General features: G+C 43.7%; 1 protein-coding gene across 2 annotated transcripts in view; it reads left to right on the top strand.

Annotated features, from left to right (window-relative positions):
• The window catches only part of IGSF11 (immunoglobulin superfamily member 11), a 140,579-nt gene that overhangs the window by 17,258 nt on the left and 98,434 nt on the right, over window positions 1-24,887 (top strand). The window contains exon 4 of one of the 2 annotated variants that reach the window (XM_039718053.1): window positions 4,351-4,528. In XM_039718053.1, coding sequence (XP_039573987.1) covers window positions 4,351-4,528 — 178 coding nt within the window. Of the gene's footprint in view, window positions 1-4,350; window positions 4,529-18,317; window positions 18,342-24,887 lie in introns of those variants that run through there. The other variant, XM_039718056.1, reaches the window with a different exon arrangement.

Genomic DNA, 24,887 nt, shown 5'->3' with positions numbered 1-24,887 from the left:
GAGGTCCTAGTCAAGAGTCCTAGAGATTGCTGGACTGAGTGTAACCAGGCTGCACAAAATGCTTGCTGTCTGTGGTTAACAGCAGGTCTGCCTGCCCTCTGGGTGGTGAGTTTCCAGTGAATTTATAGGAGGCCAGAACCCAGTAGGCATCACCATTCCATGGGTCCTAGCATCCATTTCCTTTTTGGAAGAGCTTAAGGAGCTGTGAGCATGGTAAGCAGCCTCACAGCCCTGTGTGGAGAGGGGTATGTGTTTGCATGGTGCTGATCATGCTGCATGAAGTGGGAATGTACTTCTGCCACCTATCAGGCTACTGCCTCAGCTGGGCTGTCTCATGCTGAAAGATGTGCACACATGAGGGCTGCTCTGATATTTTTTCCACAAATCATGTGTATTTCATTGACCAAAACTGCCCACAACTTAGAAAGGGATGGCCAGTTTAAGTGATTTTAACACAAGCATACAAGGGCCCCATGGTGCTGAAAGGATGGCTGTCCCAACTCACAGGCACTGCTGCCCTGTTAGAAGTTGCCTGGAAGCTGCCAGCACTGCACAATCTGCTGGGGAAGCTGTTCAGGTTTCCCTCCCTCATCCAAGTTGTGCACAAACCTCAAGCTTAGCTCACATCAACCATTCTGATAGCTTCAAGTAATGTGTTGAATCCATAGCTTGGATTTGGGAGGTTCCTGTGGACTGGTCTCCCAGCAGTGCTGTGCAAGTGCCATCCCTGCAGAGGCAGGGAGACGACACTGAGGTACATCTGCTCTTCCACTGGCATGGCTGGACCTAAGGGAAGGCACCTCTTCATTGCTTGAGGCCTTTCTCACTCACAGCCTTACCCTGGTTTAGTTAAAGCATCACAATCCTCTTCCTGAGCTCTCTCATGTTAGTCTAAAAGTGTTTAACATCTGCTTTTTAATTCATAATTTCCTTACAGACTTAACTTGGATCATCATAAGCTTTTCTCAATCCTGTAGAGTGCAAGCGAAGTCGGGAGGGGCTTCAACAAAGTGCATATTACACAAGCACAGTTTTATGGGTAGGCAAGCTCTGATCAACATGACTGAGGACATGTGAATATTCACAGCCATTAAAGTTAAAATAAATACAGTGTGGGTGACCTTACAGAGTCAAACAGTCAATTCAGTAGCAGGAACTGCTGTCAGTGTCCATGAACAAAGAAAGACAATGTTCCTTCAAAGAGATAAAAAAGTATATTCACTCTGCGTTATTCACCCAACCATAGCTTCTCAGGGAAACCAAGCTGTTAATGTCTGGTATGGGAGAAAGCAAAGCAAAAAGTACAAGAGAACTGGAAACAAAGTATTTTTTTATGTTTTAGCTACTGGGACTAAACTATTAAATGTGTTTTCTCAGGATGGAAGGATGTGAGATACGAAGCCCTCAGGTACAAACAGTGGTACACAAAGATACATCTGGGCCTTTTCACTTTGGCTCTGAAAGGTGCTCCAAGGATGGTTTTCACTGGACCCACACGAAGGAAGGAGACATTCCCCACACACCCTTTCCTGCAGGACTGCAGATAGTAGGAATGGAAGGATTGGCATCTCACTGGGTTGGGAGAGAAGACTTACTGATGGTTCTGCTGTCCTCATACTCATGCTCTTGAATAAACCACTAGAAGTTAACTATCATTAGTGTCTCAACAAATTACAAAAAGTTTTGGGGACCTGCTCCTTTGGGCACTTTAGTAAACCTGGACCTTATTAGACATCTTTTAGAAAGTCAGCAAAGTCTTTGCACATTTACTTCAATGTTATTAATTTACAAGGGCTACTCAATTAAGAGAGTCCACCAACTTGTAAAACTTTACTTATTTACGCTGCTTCTCGGCGAAGGATTTTCTCAGAGCGTGATGATGATAAGCTTAGGCATTACAAATCCTCTTGCTGCTTTTGTCAACAGGCAGCCTGAGAGCATTAATCAGAGAGATGCACGCTTCCCAGCAGTGGCTTCGCTCCAGCTCCCTGCCGCTATGGGGTACGGCTCTGCGGGGCACCAGCTTCCCTCCAAGTCTGGAGGAGCTCTGCACGCTGGCATTAACTTTTTCCAGGGCTGGGGACCCCATTTGAAAGGCAGCAGGAAATTGGGATGCTTATCATGACCACTTTTTAGGCAGCAGGCAAGACAATGCTGTGTTTGCCTCAAAGCAAAGAATTCTCCCCAAAGTGTGCATTCTGGCTCAAGGCAATTTTCTCACACTGTGCATGTCTCCAGTGAAGCTTCATCAGGGCAAGATGTGGGGTTCACTTGGGCTTCAAAGGGTGCTTCAAATCACTTTTCAGACAAGTGAAAAATTGCAGTTCAACTTACTGCTGCAGAGAAGGGAAATGGGAATGTAGGGTGAAGAGTACTGGGAATATTGTGACCTCCAAGCCCTCCAGATCACCTTTAGGGATATCCCAAATGCTCCTTGTTTGTCTAGGAGCCTCCAAGTCATTTCAGGCCAAGTCAGTTATGTAGGTCTGTGGTGCTCACACAGCAAATGTGGTAGGTAAATGCTGCTGCTACTCCTGGGAGGTGCTTGTATTCATTAATGGTATGAGGAACTTGGCACGATTTCTGCCCTGCCCCAGCCCTGGGTGTTATTCTTCCCTCTGTCACTGCTGCAAGTGAGATTTAACAAGGATGATTTTCTCATTCCCGATAGTTACTGAGATTTTGCTCTGGGCACTTGATGAATCCCCAGCGCTCTGTACAGACATAGTGGGTGCACAAAGTGTGAAGTTTGAACTCAGCAGGCAGACTGGGACAAGTCCTTCCTCCATTATGGATTCATTGAGATGGTGCTGGGGAGGGTGAATCAGTCGACTAACTGCTATGGGAAAGAAAGCCACTGTCACAGGCTGTGAGATAAAAGGGTAGCATCCATCTGCCTGAACAGACAGATATTAGACACATGGAGAGTTTGACACAGGTTGTGTAGCAGTGAATTATTGTACATTTTGACCCTTTGTCCAGTGTCTGCCTCTCTGGCCACTTGGACTTCTTTCTGTGTTATTCAAAGCATTATGCTGTGTATTGACATTTGCCTTCTTTGAAAGCTGCAGGGAGAGGATTACCCACTGCTTTCCTACATGGAAAATGCCAATAATTACATTGAATGCTGTGGGTTCTTCCTTCACTAGGAGCTGCATGGCTTCACAACCATGTCATAAGCGTGTTGATAGTCTTTGCTGCCCTGAAAGGGTTCACATCTTGAAGCAAATTGATTTCCCCTCTGAGTTAGCATGAAAGCAAAGTTTTTCAGCTCTGACTATTCTACAGGTGCTTGTGCAAAATCTAATGAATGTGTTAATGTGCAATGCAAGGATGTTGCTAGGAAACTTGTGAGAGCTAAATGAGGAAATGCTGTTAATAGAGGCAAGTGGCTGGGCCTCAAAGTTTTCCTTTGCAGTCCTGCTGATGGTTATTATTATATAAACAGGGCCAATTGTGGCACTGTGTTGGGTCATCCTCTGGTGACAGCAGGTCTGCTTAAAAAGCCGTAAAAGTAAATTTTAAAAAGGGTTGACTCTTATGGGTTTTGATGTTCTTCCATCCCAGATAAGCTTTACTACACTATCTGCCTCTGTAAAGGGTGGGCAAGTGCCTTCTCTCACAATGTGCTGATGAGGACTTTGCTCTGCCTTGTTTCACTGTGCCTATTTGACACTCACTGGTGACCGATCTGAACCAGCCTGTGCAGACCTGTTTAAGCCCCAAATTGGGGCAGTGCTTTCCCAGTCAGCCTGAAAACTTTTGTGAGCTCTAGAGCACTGAGGGAAGTGATTTTTGCCTCTACTTCTTTCTGTCTCCAGTGGGCCTCTTGGAGTTTAATTCAGCTCAAAGATTACATTGAATGAGATTTTCTTCCCCTCTTTGTGGTCTTAAAATGCCTATAGAGCCAATGGCTGCACAGTTAGCAGTGACTGCTAATATCTTATGTTTGGAAGAGACCAAGAAACTTTTGGCTCAGATTGCCTGTGGGCACACTTAAATTATCTTCTCAAGTTAAGCCCTCTTGCCTTTCCCTCCTAATGGCACACTGTTTCTGCAACAAGTGTTGCTCTTCATGCCATTGCTAACCCTAAGAAACAGCCTTTCGCTTCTTCTGAAGGTTAGGGAGTGCTGAGCTTGTTCTCTTTTGGAGAAACATTAAACTGTGTATGTTATGTATTTTCCAACTGCTGAGGAAGTTTGGGCTGGCAATCCTGGCTTCCTCCCAGCTTCAGCTGTGACATTCTGCTGCTTTAGCTTTTCTCTGCCTCTTCAGTTCATAATACTTCTATTCATGTCATCACTTGTTGCATTAATTTTTATCTTGTTTTTTTTTTTTTTTTTTTTTAGAAACAGCTAGGGGAAAAATACAAACCAACTAAAGAAAGTAACAAAACTCCAGCAGCAAAGGTTTTCTTTGGATGTAACTGCTTGTTCCCTCAGCTAAGAGTGAACTGCAAGTGCCAGCTGTCAGCTGCAAAGTCTTTGCTATGGTGTGATGTATGGATGGGAGTAAGCTGCATGCCAGGTAAGCTTTGTTTTGGAATAAGTTGACAAGGGAGTTGTTCATAATGTGTCCTGAAGTACACGTTGTATATGTAGCTCATCTTGAAGAAGCCCTGATAACCTTTTAGCCCACTGCATGCCAACTGCTGGGGGAAAAAAAAAAACAACAAAAAAACCCAACTACCCTGGAATAATGTAGTGAATTTAAAATGTTGTTTGGAAGAATTCTTCCTCCTTGGCTCCCTAGTGTTCAGATCCAAATATTCTTTTTTTTTTTAATCTTGAAGGCTTTGCAAAAGATTATCTGATATATTTTTTTCATCTCTTAGCTGGTCTAATAAAAATTAATTCCTTTCCCCAGAAACGTCTCAGCTACAGCCTAAAGAATTCACAACTACAACAATACTACTACTGTGAACAAAGTTGCCTCCATTTCAATGAATCCAACTGTGTAGAATTCAAAGGGAATTATCTGTGCAACCATTTAAAAATTACTCAAATGCATTTCTATGCAGAGAAGTCATAGCAATAAAATCTCGAGTCTTTTCAGGACATGTGTCCCCTTTGTGCAGCTGGGAACTGCCCTTCCCTAATAGCATGAGGCTCCTATTTCTATCCCTTCACAACCACCAGGCATTAAAGATGAGAGGGTTTTTGTTGTACAGGGTTTTTATGCCTAGAAAAGCATCACTTGCCCAAGGCTGAATCTGAATCTTGTCTGTCCTGAGTGGGGATAGTTTGAGGAGAAATGCCTTTGAAACCGATGAGTTATTTGTAACACTAGAATACATTTGGTGAAGACGGATTAATGGCTAGAGTACAGCTGAGCTGGTGAAAGGTACATGATTAATTCAGTTTTGACAAGACTGTATAATTTATAGTCTGGATCACACCTTCAGTTAGGCATATCACATTCTGTATTTCTACAACTGTAGAGCCTAGGAATACCAAACCTGAATGTCAGCCATAGTGTGCTCAGTGCTGTACACAAACAGAAGTACAGAAATAAAGGTACAATGTGAAAGAGAAAGAGCACACCTGAGTAATGTTGAGACTATTTTGGGAGGCAATCCTGCTCACCAGTGAAATATTGAACTATTGAAGCTTTCATGCTTAATGACTATTTCCATAAATGTCCCAGTTTCTGTCTTTGCAGCCATTCCTTCGTGAAGGCCAAGTTTGATTCCAAGGAGAAATAAGCTGAGAGGGCAGGACAAGCATTGCAAAGGCAGATGTTTAGTGATGCTGTAGATGATGTGGGGTTTGGATACCAGGGTCACCAGAGTTTTCCTTATGAGGGATGTGTAGGTTCCTGCCTTCTGGTGAGCTGAAACTGTAGGACAGAATGATGGAAGAGAAAGGGAATTTGCCTGTAAATGAAGGGGTCTATCGCAGGCAGGAACAGGTTAATGTGTCTTGTTGTAGACATGACCCAAGTGATAAGGAAAGCTAGGTATACTGGAGCTTTTGGTTCCTGTAAGAACAGTAGCTGTCCTTGCTGTGGGGCCATCTCTGAACATCAAACAGCCTAGGGGAAGCAGGCTCAAAATGGACTCCAGCCCCTTTACACTGTGGGGGAGGACTGTGAAGTGGATGTCAGTTAAAATCCCATGTTGCAGTTGTGGCACTGAAGATCTTGCTATCCTACCTGTAGGGCTTGTTTGGAGCTCTGCTCTGCACCTCTGGCATACCTTGGGGTTGCTGCTCACTGCAGAGCTTGTGCTCCCCTTGTTAGTGATTTCAGAAGTATCGCTGCATAAATCAATATGCAGGAAACTAACTTAGCATCTCTGCCAGGTGTCTGTTTTCCTGTAGCCTTCCCCAGTATTTCAGACTGGATTGGTAATGAGCAGAGAGCTATATTTGTGTGGAAGTGAGATGCCAGCTCCTTAAGGATTCATTTATTGGGCTGCAGGCCAAGGAATATTTTGGCCCTTGATTGCACGTTACTTGCTGCATTTACTTAATCAAACGGGGAAGCTTTTAAACTTTCAATCCAACAACATGAATACATTATTGTACAGTTCTCTGATTTCCTTACTAGCAACATGTCAGTAATGAAAATGGGGCTAAGGAGGAAAGAATCAACAGTGTAATTTGTCTGAGTCACTCTGGGATCCAGGTATGGATAGGGACTGTTCTCTTATCTCTTTCATAACATCAAGATCCATTTTATGAGATGCCTTAGAAAAATCTGGTTTGTAGCTGTTTGATTTCCTAGAGAAATCTAGCTGCTTTTTTTTCTCTTTTGGGAGAGGAATTCATCCTTGGAGATGACACCTCCTGGAAATCATTATAGAAAATAGTATCCGTGGTAACTGGAGCTGATATTTCTATATGCAGAAGAAATCTGTGCCATCTTAAACTGGGAGTTGATTGGATGGGGGAGGATAACTTCAGAAAAAAAAAGCTGCTTTGAAGCACTAGAGAGAGGATCAGGAGGCCATGTGAGGTGCTCAAATGTAACTTTACATACCAGTAAATACAACCTTACACACTAGTGTAAGCCCAGTCCCAAATTCAGTAGTACCTGCATCATCTTTCCAATGCTGGTATGTCCACAGAAGTCTTTTTGACCTTTCCTGTCCTACAGGCACTTTAAGTTGTTAAACTGTGTTTATACAGATACTACTGTGAGCATGCTTGCTTTGGTTAGCATGCCCTGTTAGCAGAATTAGCTTGCTGTCATCCTCTGCTGATTAAATTGGATTGAGCTGAAGTACTGGTGCAGGGAAGTAGAGGCCATTACTGCAAGAAAACAAGGAGAAGCTCAGGAAGTTGGGCTTCTTCAGCCTGGAGGAGAGAGGGGATAGGGGAACAGACAAACACCTGCCTTCCAATATATATGTGAAAGTCATAAAGAAAATAGAGGTACACCCTTTTTACTGAGGATAATTAGTGAAGTGCAGAGAAGTTTTGGAACTTGTGTCCATGTAGATTTTGAATAATTGACTGGTCAGAGCTCCAAGCGACTTAGTCTGAATTAAATTTTGACCTTACTGAAACTGTTAATTTGCTAATTTTTTTTTTGAAGTGAGGGGTATTTGTTTTGGTGGGGTTTTTTTGGTTTTTTGGGGTTTTTTTGATTACTTTTGCTAAACTTAGTTGACTCATAGACAACACTATTCCTTCAAAGCTTTAAGGAAAAAACCTCTCAAACTTTTTCTGTATTTGAGAAGCTCAAATATAGAAGCTGAGCTGGAATCTCCTGACAAAAAGATGCAATATGGGGAGAAAACAGTTTTTGGTAAAATTTTGGTTGAAAAACTTGGTTCAGGTCTATTCTTACTTTCAGATGTGTCTAGGCAAAGTGAACAACACTGGGAACAGTAACTAGGACTCCTCAGAATGATTTCATATTCATATTCTAGTTACACCCAAGGGCCCACTGGTAATGGAGCCCCCCATAGGTTGGTCCACGTGCCTTTGAAGAACAGGCAGATGAAGAAAAAAGTGAATTTTTTATTAAGGGCTTAATTTAGCTAAATTGAGTTGAATCTGTGCTACCACACGGAAAACTCCAATTGGTTTCCTAAAAGTCTGATCCTCTGTAGCCCTCTAGCTGGGTTGGAAATGCTGTGGGTTTCCCCAGCAGACCAGGCTCTCTCTGGCTGACCAACACAAAGCTGCTACTACTTTGTATCTTTTTGGGAGCCCCTGTTTTCAAAAAGACAAACTCAGATGAGGTAATGTGCACCCTGCTCCTCATATTGATACAGTAGAGGGAAATGCAGGCATGGTGTGATAACAGAGGCCTTGAAAGGAGGGACAGAGGATGCAGCACAGAGGAGAGGCATTAGGGTGATGACAAAATAAGTGCAGGATACCAACGTGTACATCAACTATACAAACAGCTCACTAATGATCAGATAAAGAAATGGGGACATGAGAGATGGACAAAACAAGTATTAGAAAAAGAAGAAAAAAATCAATATATGTAAGAATTCTCCATGTGTAGTAAATCTGGATGCAGTGCGGACTTGCAGGCCAAAGAAAGAGGAGTGAAATATAAAATGTTGCTAAAAAATGTATAAACTCTGCTCCATATGAATCTTAGATGGAGGAGGAAGAATATATCAGCATTATGTTCTTCCCTGAAAAGAGAAAAATGGGATGTTTTCCAGGAAGCGTGGAAACTGATTTCAACTCTATTATTGCTCAGACTTTTTCCAGATAATAGTTTTTATTTTTTTGCATCTAATAATTAGGTTTAGGTAAATAATATTTCTTAATTAGACTGTTATGATTTCAATTGCACTAACAGTAAATTCCTAGGTTTGTATATAATGCTTCTTTATTGTCTGCAAGAAAGGATTTGATTGTAACTGTGCCACTCAGCAGAATCACAGAATCATTTAGGTTGGACTGCCAAGATCATTGAGTCCAACCTTTGACTAAACAACCTTGTCAACTAAACCATGGTGCAAAGTGCCATATCCAATTTTTTCTAAAACACCTCTGGAGTGGTGAGTCCACCACTTCCCTGGGCAGCCCATTCTGATGCTTGACAATCCTTTCTCCGTTGCTTCTCTCTGTGAAAGGGACATCTTACTGATGACCAACCTGAACCTCCTCTGGCACAGCTTTAAGGCTGTGTCCTCTCCTGTTGCTGGTTGCCTGAGAGAAGAAGCTGACCCCTACCTGGCTGCAGACTTCTTTCAGGGAGTTGTAGAGAGTGTTAAGGTCACCCCTGAGCCTCCTTTTCTCCAGGATAAACACCTGCTGCTCCCTCAGCCACTCCTCATACCACTCACTCTCTAGACCCTTCCCCAGCTCCGTTGCCTTTCTCTGGGCACTCTCCAGCACCTCAGTATCCTTCTTGCAGTCAGGGGCCCAGAACTGGGCACAGCACTCAAGGTGCAGCATCACCAGTGCCAAGCACAGGGGGACCATCACTGCAGTGGTCCTGCTGGCCACACTGTTGCTGACACAGGCCAGGATGCCATTGGCCTTCTGGGTCACTTGGGCACACACTGGCTCATGTGCAGCCACTGTTGACCAGCACCACCAGATCCTTTTCCATCCATGACAGCTTTCCATCCACTCTTCCCCAGGCCTGTAATACTGCCTGGGGTTGCTGTGACCAATGTGCAGGACCTGGCACTTGGTCTTGTGAGCAGGTGAGTGATAGCCATGAAAAAAATGAAAAAGAAACAATGAATAAAAGAAGGGATAACTTCCTTAGGCCTCCACTATGAGACCTTCTCCTTCTCTTCCAACTTGTGGTATTCTGTAAGACCAAGCTCCTGTTGTGATGTTTTCTGGATAAGTCAGTAAGTGAGAGATATCAACCACAAGTCAGTTGGCACTAGGGGAAATTTTCCTCTAAAGCAGGCATCAAACAGACTTCTAAGTTACTGCCTCTTCTAGTCCAGTTCTGAACTCAGTGATGTGTCTTTATTTCCTTTCTCTTAATGTGAGAGGGTCACTGTTATGATTCCTGGAGACTTCATTTCTCCCTGCAGCATCTATGCTCATTCTTGGCTGTACTGCAGCAACAGCTACAAAACCCAGAAATAGTTTTGTCGGTGTGACCTATTCTGTCCCAGACCATTTTGCTAAAATAAGCAAAAAGAAAGGCAACTGGTGTAATGTGTTTTGTACTGCTGAGTGAGGCACCTTGCTGAGACTGCTGCTCTCATTTCTCATACTGTAACCATCTACGTTGAAAGCATTCATTGCCATTCACCTTTAGGAGTTTAATTTGCATAATCATTTTTTCTTGCAGGGCTTCAGAATTGGCTGATCTGGACTCTCCACTTCAAAATATCTTAACTGTGCTTTTCAATATGCACACAATGCTGTGAGCTAGAACAAAACGATCTTGTTGTGTTACCATAGAGACACCCAGGGTCTAGGAAGGGTTCCTGCTTGAAATCTTACTGTTAAAGGGACAAGGGCTGTTAAAATTTGATGAAGGGCTTAATCCTTGACCAGGCACTGGTATAAATCAGTGCCACCAGGGTGAAATGAACTGGCGGTCCCAATGCAGTGCTTTACAGACAACTCCTTCCAGTCCAACTGGCCCAAAAGGGGCTGTTGTCCTGGTAGACTCAGAGAAAAAAAAAATAAATAAAAGAGGTGGAGGGAGCAGGGGAAAGGTCCAGGAAATTAACTTGGAAATGCTGAATCACTTTGTGCTTTTCCTTCATTTCCCCCCCTCTTGTTTTGATTTGAGTTCTAATTAAAAGGTTTTCCTTTGCACTTAGACAACTCAACTTTGCTTTTTAAGCATACATTTTTTAAGCACCACTAAATGAAGGCAGGCATGAGGGAAGGTGCAGGGCTGACAACTCTGCTCTGGAGACTGAAGTCCTGCATTCACAATTAAAGGCAAGTGGTGGGACTATAGCTGCATTCCTGTGTTGTCCTGGAGAAAACAAGATATGGACTGAGAGGACACTACCTTCCATGACCCTGTAGAGTTTTTTGTGTTGGTATGGTAGTTGCCAGTTATAATGACCATTTTGTGCAATGTAGGGAGGAGAAAATGCCTTGCTATGTACATAAAGGGAAGCAGAAGTTGGTTGTGAATAGACTCACCAAAAAACCTTCTGGCATTTTTGTTTACTTGGGACCACAGTGTCTGGGCTGCTTATGTGAGCATCAAAATGGTGCTTAAGAGTCCTACTTGCCAACTTATTTAAAAATTCTAGTGCAAAATGGAGAGAGACTCTATGCTCTGACCCATGTTAGTTAATCGGTGTTGACCCCGGAGTTAAAATCCCCAAATGAGCATTAGAAAGAGCATTGGTGAACATGTCTTGAAAATTCTACTTTTGTCATTGTCTGACAGTGGTGGGAGGTGCAGATCTGCCTTATGTTATACATGGAGCTATTTTCTAACTCTCCAACAGTGGCTGTTGATTCAGTTCCATAAGACATTCTGGCTCTTAAGTCTGGTGAGGGCAGAGTTTAATCCTTCCTGCTGTCCTTAAGTCAGCTCTGATGACTTCTTCCTCTGGCTTAAATCCTGGCTCTGATGGACTCACTTGATGACTGTTTCATTATGTAGAGAATGGTAGGGTTTCTAGGAGAAGAGAAGTTCTGCTCTCTGTGTTTTTGCTGTGAAACAAATCCTTTCTGGCCCAGGCAAAAGTGAATTAAGTACACCCTGCCTTGCACAGGCATTCATGTCATATGGTGCCAATGCAGGATGTTCAGCAGAGCTAAATTTGTGCACAGCCAGGACACTATTAACCCTTCAGGTGCTCTATACTCTCAATAAATACTGTGACCCATGGCTAGCACTAGGCAACAGCAAGAAATGCTGTCAGTAATAGCTTGGGAACTTGCATTCCTATCAGCAGTGATTTAGAGAATGGTCTGGACTTCTTGCAGGACAGATGAAAGGAAGATCAGCTGGCATGGGCTCTGAGCAGCTTCCCAGCAGCCTAGCAAATTCTGCAACAAGGAGAGATTTGAGTCTGAAGTGGAGCATGGGAAATCAGAAATGATAGCCAGCAGGTCATGTCAAAGTGCAAGCTTAGTTTTGTTCTGATATTATTTCATTCTTATGTTGCTTCTAAACAGAAGACTACATTTGCTGTCACATGGCTGCTGAGATTTTGTAGGAGTCACCCTTGGAATGATGTTGGCTCCCTGTGTTGAAGGACTAAGACAGACTCAGAAGATGCTGAACATTTGTCCCATGAAAACACTGAGGAGGGGGGTTGAGGTGTATTTAACAGCCATTTCAGTGTGGTGGTAATAAGTACCATCATGCTTTATAGGGCAGAAACCTTGCCCAAACTGGCCTTTAGGCCACTATCATGTATCCCCCTCATCATTGCATAGGTCACCTGTCTCATCCAGGGGTACATTGCACTGTGGATACCAAAGATCTGAACTCCCTCCTCCATCAGTCCAAGAGAGATGCTTTGCTCTACTGCAGAGTAACATAGACACTGCTGTGGTCCCTGAGCCAAGCAACCATCTGGAACTGGAAACAGTCCTAAAGGTGTTAGAGAGATACCTACACTGCTTCTATGAGCTTGGAAAGTTGGTGTTTGCTGCATGTGGATCATCCTGTCCCGTTCTCTTCAAACTGTCCTGTGTATCCCAAGGGTTTTCACCACAGCGTGAGATATCTGGCCTTTGTGGGTAACTTTGTTGATTAAAAGTTATTTTTGCAAGTTATTGATACAGGCATCATTAGTGATACCAAAATTAAGAGAAGTGACCGTATGTCCACTGGCCTCAAGGATTTGAGCCTCAAGGATTTGAGCCTCTTGTGTTTCTGGATTCCTTATCCATTTTCAGTTCTCATTGGAAAAGCAAGTAAGAGGCTGAAAAAACATTATGTGTGGTTACTAGTTTCTAACGAACATCAGAGAGTTAAGAAATGCAGAAAACTGCAATATCTTTTATTAGACCAGCAGATGTAATAAGAAAAAAAACAGATTAGTTTTCAAGCATGGAAACTCTTCTTCAGGTCAATGTGCCCAAAAGCGTGTTGGTATTTTCAGCTACATCAGCTGGGCTAGTAAAAGTTATTGCTTCTCCATAGAAGTTATTGCCCTCACATATCTTTAGACCATCACAGCCACAGCAACACTGCTACTAAACAAGATTCTCAAAGACCCATTTTGTATCGCAACTACAGGAATACATCCACATGAGTCCTAACTTTAGTGTATTTCTCAATTTTGTCATCTATTTATTTTCTGTCACAGCTGTGTGTAATAAATTTCAGCAGTTCTGAGGAAAAAAAAGGAAGAGTGATTGATTTCCATTTTCTGGGCTTTATGGGGTGTGCTACTTAGAAGAGTTGTCATTACCACCATTTGCTGGTGTTTAGTGGAAGATTTAATTCACCTACTGTAATGATTTGGGGAAATCTGTCGATGTACAGTTTAGAAAGTTGTTATGTAAATGACAGCATTATGAAATGCTTTTATGTGGATGCAGCATCTCCTGTTTCCTAAGAGGGGTGGCAGTGTGTGTCTGACAGGGTACAATGGACAGTTGTTAACCACAGCAAGAACAGCGTGTCCAAAGAAAGATTTAGTCAGAGCCTTGGGGACTAATTTGTTTCAAACATGTCTGCATGCTCTGGATTTGGGGGAGTGAGTGAGAGATGTAGGATTTCAAAATATTAAATTAAAAGCTTTGGTTTTGTAGACACCACAACACTGGGGGACTTTGGGCAGGAAAAGAGGGGAGAGAGGAAGATATTGTAACTGAGGACGTTTGCTTTTACTGTGGGGACAGCCAAGAAAAACTCAGGAGATGTAAAAATATGCAGAGTTGGTTAGATTGTTGATTATCTCAAAGTGTGTTGGGATACTCCAGGATAGTCAGAAATTGTGTGCATGGGGTGCATAGAAATTTATTCCCCACACTACTGTGGAAGGGAGTGCCTCGCAGTGCACTAAGCAAAATCAGCATGTCACAGGTACTACAGGCCTGAGATGACAAAACCAGCCAAACCAGTGTGGCCACGAGGATAGAAAGATCTAGGGGAGGCAGTATCTCAGCCCAGCTCCTGCAGTTTTGCTGTGTGGCTCTCTGCCCATGAAGTGGGGACAGCAGAGAGAGATGGCTCTTGATGTATGGGTCAAAGTGGCCTTGGAGAAAGAAACAATGCAATGGCCTACTTCTTCAGTGCTGAGAAGTTTGAAAGTACGCCTAATCCACCCGGGTTTCCATGGACACATCCGCTCCTGCCATCTGGCATCGAAGGAGTGTGGAAATTTGCTTCTTGTTTCAGGGCTGGTTTCCCTCAGATATTCCTGAGGTCTCACTACGTGGCTGACATGCAAGCATAGGCCATTGCTGTGCCAGGGATCAGGTTATCCTGACCAACACATGGACAGGGCTATGTGGAAAGCCTATGCTGGCCGTGCATTGGATTCACAGTACCTGCACTGGACTGCACCTGATACTGGACAGTGAGGGCACATCTCCCTCCTGATGCTCCTTCTTGTTCCACTATGCAGGCTTTCAAAAGCACAAACCTTTACACTTGGGGCAGTATTCCCACATAACCAGTCCTGTGGCAAATAGAAAAAAAACAACTGTGATAGATGAGTTGACAGGGTTATCACTGTTTTTTCTTCTATTTAGTGACCTCTGTTTTGTATACACAGGCGTTCAGCAAAATAAATCTAGGGTTTTGTTTGAATTCGTTTTATTGAGAAGGTACAGACATAGTTAATTGGTATATATTTGAAGGCCTGTCATATTTCTTCTCAGATAGGATTAAAACAGTTCAATCTGTGAACTCTATTTCATCTGTCAAAGGGAGATAACCAATTCCACAGACTGAAGTTATTAATGATGATCTGAGTGAATTTTATCCATCTTTTTATATCTTGGAAGGACACCTCACTGAAGCTGATTTTGATCAATTTGTAAGCAATGTCACCTTCAATAAATTCCCATTTGACAATAGATAACCCAGTAACAAGCTGGGAGACAGCAATGGTGATGTAAGACCTGGCATCTATTGCAGCCCTTGAACCCAACTGCATCCCCACTTGATTTTTAGAGCCATGTTAAGGCAAAAGGGGTAAAAGCATCATCCTGGAAAAAAGCTTTCTTTTCAAATTTGACTCACAAAGATGTTTTTCATTGAGACATGAGAATTACATTACTTATCATAATTCTTTTAAAAGAAAACGGTGGGAGTGGTTCCTTTCTTTCGTTTTTTCTCTTTCTTTTTTTTTTTTACTATCCTTGCCCAGCCTAGCATGCACAATCTTGGAAGCATCTTGGCCCTTCAATTAAAGGATCCTGTGTGTGTTCTTCTGAGCAATGTACTACAACTGAGTCCTGCAGTGGTTATCTGCCAGCATCTGATGCCTGGGATACATCAAAGCACATCTCCTCTATCCATGATGTACTATTCCACTGATGCCGAGGAAGAGGTATAGACGCTCACTGGTGGGAAAATAGACTGATAGAGCAGCAAATATCTATGTTCAAGGCTCTAGTATCCAACAGGCTGGAGTGTGCTGCACTTGCTGGATAAATGGTTGGCATAAGCCTAATATTTTGGGGAAGGCTCAAGGACAGCTAAAGTGGAAATTCAGAGTTCCAGGAACAGTATCTTCTCGGCCACGTCCTTTCTGTACAATCTGCAACCTATTTTTGGAAGTGGTGATAAGGTGAAGAGGGAGCCAGAGTGAGAGGACTGACTGGTACATCTGAAGATTATTATTCCCTGTGGCTGCTCCATCCTTCTGGAGTGTGGCCACAGATTGTTCTTGCAGTTGCTGCAAGAAGCAGCTAAAGTCACTTGCTGTGTCACTGTGGTTTGTAGGTATGGTACAGTATCTGCGGTGGTGACCAGGTCTGAAAGCTGATTAAAATGCTCCCTGATCCTAGCAGCTTGCATCAGGAGGGAGTCATTTGGGTCCATTTTGGGCAGAAGTGCTTTCTCTGACCACCAGGCTCTCAATTCACATTATGCTCACTGCACTTTTTAGGAAGCACATTAATTCATTTACTGTACAGGGTGAACTGATCTTTGCTGTTTACCTGCCAGCTGATGCACAGCAGGATGCAAGGAACAGTCCAAAGTGAGCTGGGATGGCATTTGCTAAATGCAGTGTGTCCTTATACTAAAAAACACACTTATTTCCATTAGGTCAAGACAGCTTCCAAGTCTTGGCAGATCAGGAAGGCAGTGCGGCAGTCCTAGGGAAGAGTATGCAATTTTTCTTGTTTTCACTTGATTTGTCTTTGCATCTTTTCATTCTTGGAAGTGATCTGCAGGAGTAAGGGCAGTGGCAGGCCTCTGTGCCAAACGTGCTCTGTGCTCTCTGCCCTTGGCTTTGCTGAAGAAGGTTATGTTTGGCAAGAAATGTTCGTGGGCCTTCATTGTAAGTGAACGTGTGGACATACTTGTATTCCTCAAGATGGTCCCTGTGTGTATGCACAAGGATGGAGGTTTCCTGGAACTGCTTCTGATCATAAAATCATCATTTTCCTTTGTCCTTTGCTTGATGAAAAAACACAGCAAGTCAGCTGGAGCAAAGAGAAGCAGTCCAAGAGAGTCTGAGAAAACTTCAATTCCCATATTGCCACAGAATGAGGGGAACAGCTGGGCTATGACTCTCCCTTTGATACTTTTCTGAAGTGTTATGCTTCAGCTGCTTGAGCCTTTGCCAGGAGCTGGCTCCTTAATGGAGCAAAACCCTCTTTTAATCTGCCTGCTCATGGCAGGGCTGGGGTGGAGGGTGCTTTGCAAGACTGCTAGAACTGTCATAACACCTGTATCATCAGGTTTGATGTTGGAGAACATGCAGGAGGCACCAGACCAACCTGAAAAGAGGGTACCAGAGGGTATGTCCCCTGAATCACCATGTGATGCCTTCTCTCCTCTCTGAGCCACCACTTGCTGAATGAAATCCCAGCCCATGTGGCAATGAGCAATTTTGCTGCCTGATAAGGGTAGGTCAACCATTGCTTCTTGTAAACAGAGTTAGTAGTTTTATTTCAGAACTAATTTCACCCTGGACTGCTGGGGTGACATTTTTACCTAGTCTTCTGATAGAAGTTAGCCAAAGCTTGATGCTGGGCAAGGCAGAGCTTAAACTAGGCTAACCAAGGCTGGTGAGATGGTAGTTAGCTTTCTACATACTGTTAGTGTGGTCACCAGCTTGCTTTTTTTGTCATGATTCTTAAAGTAATTTCTGTTTTTCTGCCCCTTAGACTTTTCCTTGCCATCTTCACTCCTGGGTGCAGCTCTCCCCCATCCCTCTTCACAGGGGTAGTGCAGCCATGTAAAGGTCAGAACACCTTTTGAGGCACTGAGGAGGCAGAAATCTGAACAGTGCTGAGCAATAGGGTAGTCTGGGCAGGGGGATGCTCCCAGGGACTGTGGCTGGGAAGGAGGTGGGGAGAAGCATGACAAGATGGATTTGTTGCCTGCAGGATGCAAAAGCTGCAATAACTGTGCTTTGGTGGGGAGGAAACGTTGAGTGGGGGAAAGAAGCCATTGGACATTTGACAGAGTTGTTAGAGAGTTTTCCTTGTCAAACCACGTATTTTCACAAAGCAAAACTACCGTGATCAGACTTAGACAGGGAGCTGGCTGTGCGCAAGGAATCATTCTGTGCAAGCTTTCTGCTCTATCCTTTCCCCAGAAGATCACCCTAAATTCATGAAGGGCTCCTTTCCTCCTTTTCTACCCTCTACATACACACTTGATGTGTGCTGATTTTCAACTGATTAATTTTTCTGCGTAGCCTTAAAAACTGCACTGACTTAAGCTTGTGACACAACTTGTTGGCGATTCCTGCATTACACAGTATTGCAGTTCCCCAACTCCAAGAACTGCCTCACACCCTTTGGAGATACCTTGGTTGGTTTTATAGGAGTGTGGAATGCTCGTGTTTCCCAGGCTCCTGCATGGCGGAGTTAGGGTGGTTCATACCTTTGCAGTGTTTATACCGTGCTCTGCAGCGGTGACCAGTCCCATGCAGACCATCCCAAATATTTTGCTGTGTGCTGCCGCTGTCGTCTCCAATGCAGCTGTAGGCAGGCTCCGGAAAGAAGAAGCCCCCACGCTGCCGCGATGATCCGGAGGAGCGGTGGGGGTGCAGTCTCCAGCCCTGCGCTGGACCGCACCTCCTCACCCTGGCCCGTGTAGCATCCCTACGGATGCAGCGGCGCCGGGTTGGCGGGGAAGGGGAGGAAGGGGGAACCCCCAATTTGTGCGGAGAGAGGCGGAGGGTGGTGGGACGTGCCGCTGCGCGCCGGGACGGTGCCGCGCGGGGGGTGACAGCCGCAGCCCGGCGGGTTGCGGGGGCGGCTCGGGGCCGCCAGGCTGCGCTCTCGGTCCGGCGGCCGCGCCTCAGCCCTGGCCGCGCTCCTGGCCCTGAGAGGTGAGTGCTGCACGGGCGGAGCGGGGCGCGGCAGCCGCGCACGGGGCATCGCCCTGGGGCCGCGGGGTCGCCGCTGCCGCTGCCACGGCGGTGCCCCGCGCGTGGGGAAGTTTTGATTGCGGTCCCGCCGGTGATGCTCGGGAATGCGGCGGCAGGCGAGGGCTTTTGCAGGCAGGCGTGGGGAAGGAGCGCTGCTCTGCTCGGCTCCTTCTGCTGCCTCCGCTGCACCATCCTCCCTACTATTCTTATATATGCATATTTTATGGAATTTTATTTTTTTTACGGTGCCGTAAAACTTGCTTGAAACTGGGCTTCACGTTAGACTCAGTTGTCTGGGCCTAGCACCTTGGTAAGCTCACCTGTGTGGGAAACTCTGGTCTATCCCTGAGGCCCTGAGGCAGCAGGGAACTTTCCGCAGAGATGGTGACAGGCTGCTCAGAGCCCCCTGTGTCCCCCCCATCCTCTCCTCTGCCTCCTCCTTCCAGGCACACGGCGCGCCGCTTCAGCTCTAAGATACGTGCCTGCCCCCGGGGACGTGGGGACTCCAGCACCTCCCGCCCCCTATAGCCCTTCCGAAATAAGGTGTGTTCCCTGGTCTCTGTGCGGAGAGGAAACAAATTGCATATGACAGATGCTACTCACATCACTTAGTGCATTGCCGGGGAGCACCAGGAGGTGCTGCATTAAGGGCAGCAGAAGAAGCTACCAAGTGCAAGATGTTCAGACTCATCTGTTGATCAGGTGGCAATGCCTCCTTTCAAGTAATGCTAAACTTTAGAGCAGCCTGCTCGGTTATGGTTTACAGAGGTCCACATGGCAATTTTCTTAAGGCCTGGCCTTTATTGCAGACACTCGCTAAGCAGTTTTGCAGAGCTCAGCTCAGCAGTGAGCAGCCCACAGCTTTGAGGCAGCTGGGCCACCTTCACTGCTGGGAAACTTGCTGCAAGAGGTCCCTGAGACAGCGGGTGGACAGTAAGAAATGATGGGATCTCCCATGAGAAGACCAGAGATGTCTCAGCAAGGTCTAGATGAAACCTCCTCACAGTTGGGATCTGGGTGGAGTCTGCTACTTGTGTGGCTGTGCCAAGCTGTCACTTGTCCTGTGAGGCACAGCAGGCTTTCCCCTCTACCCAGGACTTGGTTAGAAACAAGTCCTGTGATGGATAAATGAACTTTTCACAAATGTCTCAGCCTCAAATGCACCCTGCATTTCTGTCCTCAGAAAATGTTTGGGAGTCTGAGGCTCATGCATTAAGTGGAAATTGCACCTGCTGACTTCAAAGAGATGAATTATGGAAAAAAATAAAGTTTATTAGCATTAAGTTGAAAGAAATAATCTCAGCTTTCATACTTCACACTATTGACTTGTTTTTTGTCCTTTTCCCAATCTGGTAAGCAAGTTCAATTATTTTCAGGTTCTCAGTGCTACAGGTTTTTTTGCCTGCAGACATTACGAGGGTGTAAATGTCTATGGAGTTACTGGACTTGCTCCAGTAAGAGGTATATAAGTGGCAAAGTCCTTCTGTTGATGTGATATCACTGCAAAAACATACAACAATAATCAGATATAAGGTTAAAAATGAAGGGGTATTTAATCATCATTTTAAGCAGAAAGATTTACTCAATTTTTTTTTTCTTTTTTTTTTTTTTTTTTTGGTTGAGGGCACACAAAGACAGTGACATTGAAGAGAACTAGATGTGAAAACACACTTTTCCGTGAAATATTTATCTGCAATAGTGTAATGGTTTTTCTTGCAATTTCCTTTAAGGCTTCATAGGTACCTGAATGAAACACCTATGTCTCAAGCTTGGCTTTTTTATTTTGTCTTAGGAAAAGTCTTTGGAAGATGGTCGTAGATGAAAATAGCTGTGGTACACAGTTATTTCTGTGGTACACAGCATGGCCATATTTTCAGTGGTTCTTGAGTTTGAAAAGAAAACATTGTAAGGGATAAGGAACAGACATCCATCCAGGAAAGCTGAAATTAAATTGGGAGAGTTTTTTCTAAACAACATTTGCAGAGGATTAGTAAGTGTGTTTCTGCTCTGGGCCGCCAAGTATGGTTAGGAAGAGTAATTTTTAAATTTTTTTCCCCTTTTTGAGATTTCAGACTGATTTAGAAGATAGAAGAAAAACAAGGGGTCATATGCAAAGTGATTCCTAAATTAAAAGTAAGATTTAAAAGTAGAAGGATCTGAAACTGTAAAAGTGTATAATCAGGCAAAATAGTTAATGCCAAGAAAATGAAAGTTGGGGAAAAAAGACCTTGGAGGTCATTTCATCATTCTCACACTTTATACCTACAATAAAGTAAAATCAGACTTCATAGTGATATTTAAGTCAATTATTATAGTGCCATTTTCTTATGTTGTTTTGCAGTTTGTAGAATGACAATTATTCTTTGTAACTGGTGCTAGTTGCCTATTTTCTGGGCCTATTATATCCATGTTTAATGGTCTTAGGCAAAGGGCAGCATCTTTGTCTTCCCTCTAAAACATTATAAGCATAATAATTTTTTGTGAAAATAATATTTTCCCACGAGAAATTTAGGGAAAGAAAGGAGGGAATTCTCTTTAGAGCTTTGAAACCAAACCTGGGATTGCTAATCAATCCTCCTATGTCTCCAGAAATAGCATCCTGCAAATTGTCAAATGTGGTAGAAATCACACATCGGGTACAGTCAGAGTGCAGAACTGACGTGTTTTTTAACTGCATGGTGTTTGGATCCTGTGACACAGAATTGCAACAGGTGAGATTTCAGTGTGTTACAGTCCACTGCAGATGGATCTTGCGAGACCAGGGGGTGAGGGTGCCTGGCTGTAGTGGATTAATGCAACAGCAGGTCTACAACTCCTCACGTGACTTTTTGGAGTCGCCCTCCTGTCAGTCCGAGGTTCTCACACCTGAAACTCTTTTGGACTTGCAGCACCCTTGTCCTACCCACCCGTGCTTCTCAGCCCTGCACCAGGTCCTCAGCTCTAGAAAGGGAATACTGTCTCAGTCCCCTGCCCTTCCATTCTTAAAACGGTTTTTTTTTGTTTGTTTGTTTTTGTTTTTGGTTTTTTTTGGGTTTTTTTTTGGAACAGATTGCCATTTGTGTCAAGCTGTGTGGTTTTGTGACGTGTAGATAAATCATTTTGCTTGTGACCTGACCTTGGTCCCCAGCGGTAGGCACAGATGCATTAACTACTTCTTTTTGAAGTGGGCATCATTCCCTTATTTTGGAAACCAATTCTTTATCTCTGTTTCTTCAGTATTGCCTAAACTGCAATTTTCTTTTTATAAGATTCTGTTCTCAAGGGATCTCAGAGTGCCTCAGGAGCAGCTATATTTAGTTGCTCAGTAGTAATATGGATATACAAAGTATGGTATAAACAACTCTTTAACTTAGGAAACTTAGGAATTATTTTTCCTACCTTCTTGGGGGAGTAGTGTTTTTATTCTTGTACCAATAGTACAGATGGAGGAAGCAAGACTCAGAGAGACATTGTGACCCACTGAAGGTCAGTGGATGCTGGTAGTAATCTTGAGTGTCTTGGAACAAACTGTAACCACAGGAGGATGCTTAAATTTATGCAGCAGGTTAAGCAATAATGTAATGGTCCTCTTTAGGGATGTTCACTACTAAATTGTGGTGAGTCATCTATATTTAGCAGGATGCTACTATCATCGTGCTTTTTAAGTAAAGTGCTTTTAACACAGTTTATTTCAAGGAGAAGTGCATGCACTGAAAATCTGTTCTTTGTAGTTTCCTTCTTGTGGAGCATTAATGCTGCCTTCCCTTTTGTAAGTGTTCAGAGAAAATTTTAGCTCCTGGTTGTTTAACAGACAGCACTGTAACAAAGACAGTTCTCTGGTTATTACTACCTTGTGTTTGTATAGTTATTTATGAACATTACCAAATTGAGAGTCTCCAAACTTACTTTGTGAGGGCAGTCAGTTTGATTTATAGCATGGAAAACTGATGTGTGCAGAGATGAAATGATTTTCTTGCTGTCAGGTAGGACATTTGCCCAGCCTCTCCTTTAGAGAATTACAGGGCTTCTGGTCATATGCCTCCCTATTTTATTCTTGCAACTGTTTCATGTCTTGTGCACCAGGGAGAAAGGACATAATTTTTAACTCTGCAGAGTGAACTTTTAAGTGTTTTTTTGAGGTTTTTTTTCCTTATAAGTTTTCATCTTTGCTTTTGGATGTCACTTATGTCCTGGCTTCTGCCTTTTTTTTTTTTTTTTTTTCAGTGCTTGAGCTGGGCTGCTCTGTTTCATCAGGACTGAGGAATTTGGCTTCATTCTAAATGGAAGTAGAAGTCGAATGCTTTGATGGTTTTGAAAGGAAATTTTTGAGAGAAATTCTGTCTTAGGACACTGATATTTTGTTTCTTTGGGGAGTTGTATTGTTACAATACAAGGAAGTACCCTAAGCAAAAAGATGATTTGATGTGAAAAGTCAACATTTTTCATCCCAAAGATGCTTAAATTGGATGTTTCTGTATTTTTGATTTTTTTTCCTTCCTGTTTTTCTTTAGAAACCCAGTTATGATTTTACAAAATGTCCCATGTTTGATAAGTTTTGGTTTAGTGGAAGTAACTTCAGTAAAGCGTTAATGGTTGCTGCTTTTTATTTCTACAGGGCAGTTAAAAAGAACTGTGATAAAAACCAGCTTGCAGCAGTTGGTGGTACCTGTGCACAGTCTTTGCCCATTATTTTTGCCATCTTGACACATGTATGCAAACACCACGTACAATGCGTATGTGGCACTGCTCTTGTTCTTTCCTTATTCATTGTGCTGCAGAGCATTGTACTGAAAAAGTCAAGTTTCTATTTAAGAAATACAGCAAATATTTGTTAATATTTGTTTCCCCTTCTGGAACAGTCACTGGAGAAATCAGAACAGGACTAGCAGGTTGAGCTTAGTCCCTTATTATTTGTGCATGTGCAGAGCCACAGCTCTCCTCCTGGCAGCATAGCAGTACTTGTACATTTGCATCTCTGCATGAAGCTAATTTCAAGTGTAATTTTGGTATTATGCTGATCAGATTGCTTATTTAGGGACAAAAACTTGTGCAGTTGTTTTCTCATACTCTCATTAGCCAACCTAGCTATGAGAACATGAACTTCTGCTTCACAAGCATCAGCAGGAGAAAGCCAGTGTCTGAATTCCACTTATTCCAGTTGCCTCTGGTCTTTGATTTTTCCAGGAGTGCTGAAGGCAGGAGTGCTGTTTGTGGGGAGGCAATGACACCCTCTTTACAATCTCTGATGCATTTCTGCAGCAGCCTATCTAAGCAGTCCTGGCCCAGGTCAGCCCGCTGGTCTCTGCTGCTATGGCCAAATCTGGATGCTCCAATGGGAGGTGCCAAAACCTCCTCAGTGAGAAATTGGTGCCAGACATTTAGCAAAAAGGAGTCTGGTGTCATGTCTGTGCTACAGGTTGCCCTAGGAGTAGGCTGGTGTATGCATTGCTCTGGACTTCAATGCCTACAAAACCCAATTTTCTCTCAATTCTATAGCATGTCCTCGCTCCACTTCCTTGTCATAAAATGAATTAAGTCATATGTATTCCTTCTACCGATGTATAGCGAATAAAGCATCCATCTCCTCCCTTTCCTCAGGCAAGCCCCCCCACTTGCAAAGCAGCAGACGTAAAACTTCCCCCTTGCCAAGGGGCCAGGAGGAGCTGGGCTCACCGAGCCCCCGGGTGCCGTGTCCTCAGCTGGTGTCCAGCAGGGTGGGTGTGCAGTGGCCCTGGACACACCAACCCCTCGGCCTCCTGAGCAGAGGGGCTGCGGGTGGGCTCCAGGCTCAGCTCTCCCTCTGCCCAGCACATCAACAACCTCTGCCAGGAGCAAGTGGGTTGGCACACCCTCTCTGCAGGCCCACTGGGGGGATTACTTCCTAATCCCCACTAATTAGAAGTTGGCTAGTGCCCGGAAGCATGCTTTTTCCATTCTACTTTTTGGGGTTTTTTTTGTTCTACCTGATGTATCTGTGGATGTTCCCAGTATTCTTATAAATGTATGGGCTTCTGTGATTTGTGCTGAGCTCTTGACTTGACTTTAACATGGGCTAATCATTCCTGATGGTTAATTATTGGCTGTGCTTAAAAGAAGCAGAAAAAGTAAAAACAGAAAAGGCAAATAACTATATTTTCCTTATGGTTGGTCATGTTTCCTGCTCTTCAGTTATGTTGAACAACCTTTCTTTTTTTCCTCTTGAAACAACAAACAAACACAAAAAGCCCACAAACAAACAAAACTCACAGAGATGTACCTGTTTCACTTCTTCATTCCCATTTGATAATTTCTTTCTATTTAACTCATCTCCAAGTTAAATTGTCTCAATTTTAACAGTGTTTAACCATTAGGCATTTTTGACTGGTGAATGACAAAACCTTTCTCTGCCTTCTGCATTTTCAAATGTGCCATGCAGAAGTAACCACAGCAATTCCAGCTGAGGGTGCACTTTCAGTGTTCATGGTGGAATTAGAATACTTCCAGCATCCTTCTTTTCAGCCTGTGCCTTTAGACACCCTGACAGCTTGC

This window comes from Passer montanus, unplaced genomic scaffold (assembly GCF_014805655.1).
Source record: "Passer montanus isolate IOZ18808 unplaced genomic scaffold, ASM1480565v1 scaffold39, whole genome shotgun sequence".
Taxonomy (NCBI): domain Eukaryota; kingdom Metazoa; phylum Chordata; class Aves; order Passeriformes; family Passeridae; genus Passer; species Passer montanus.
This window is presented reverse-complemented; position numbering and strand designations above follow the sequence as displayed.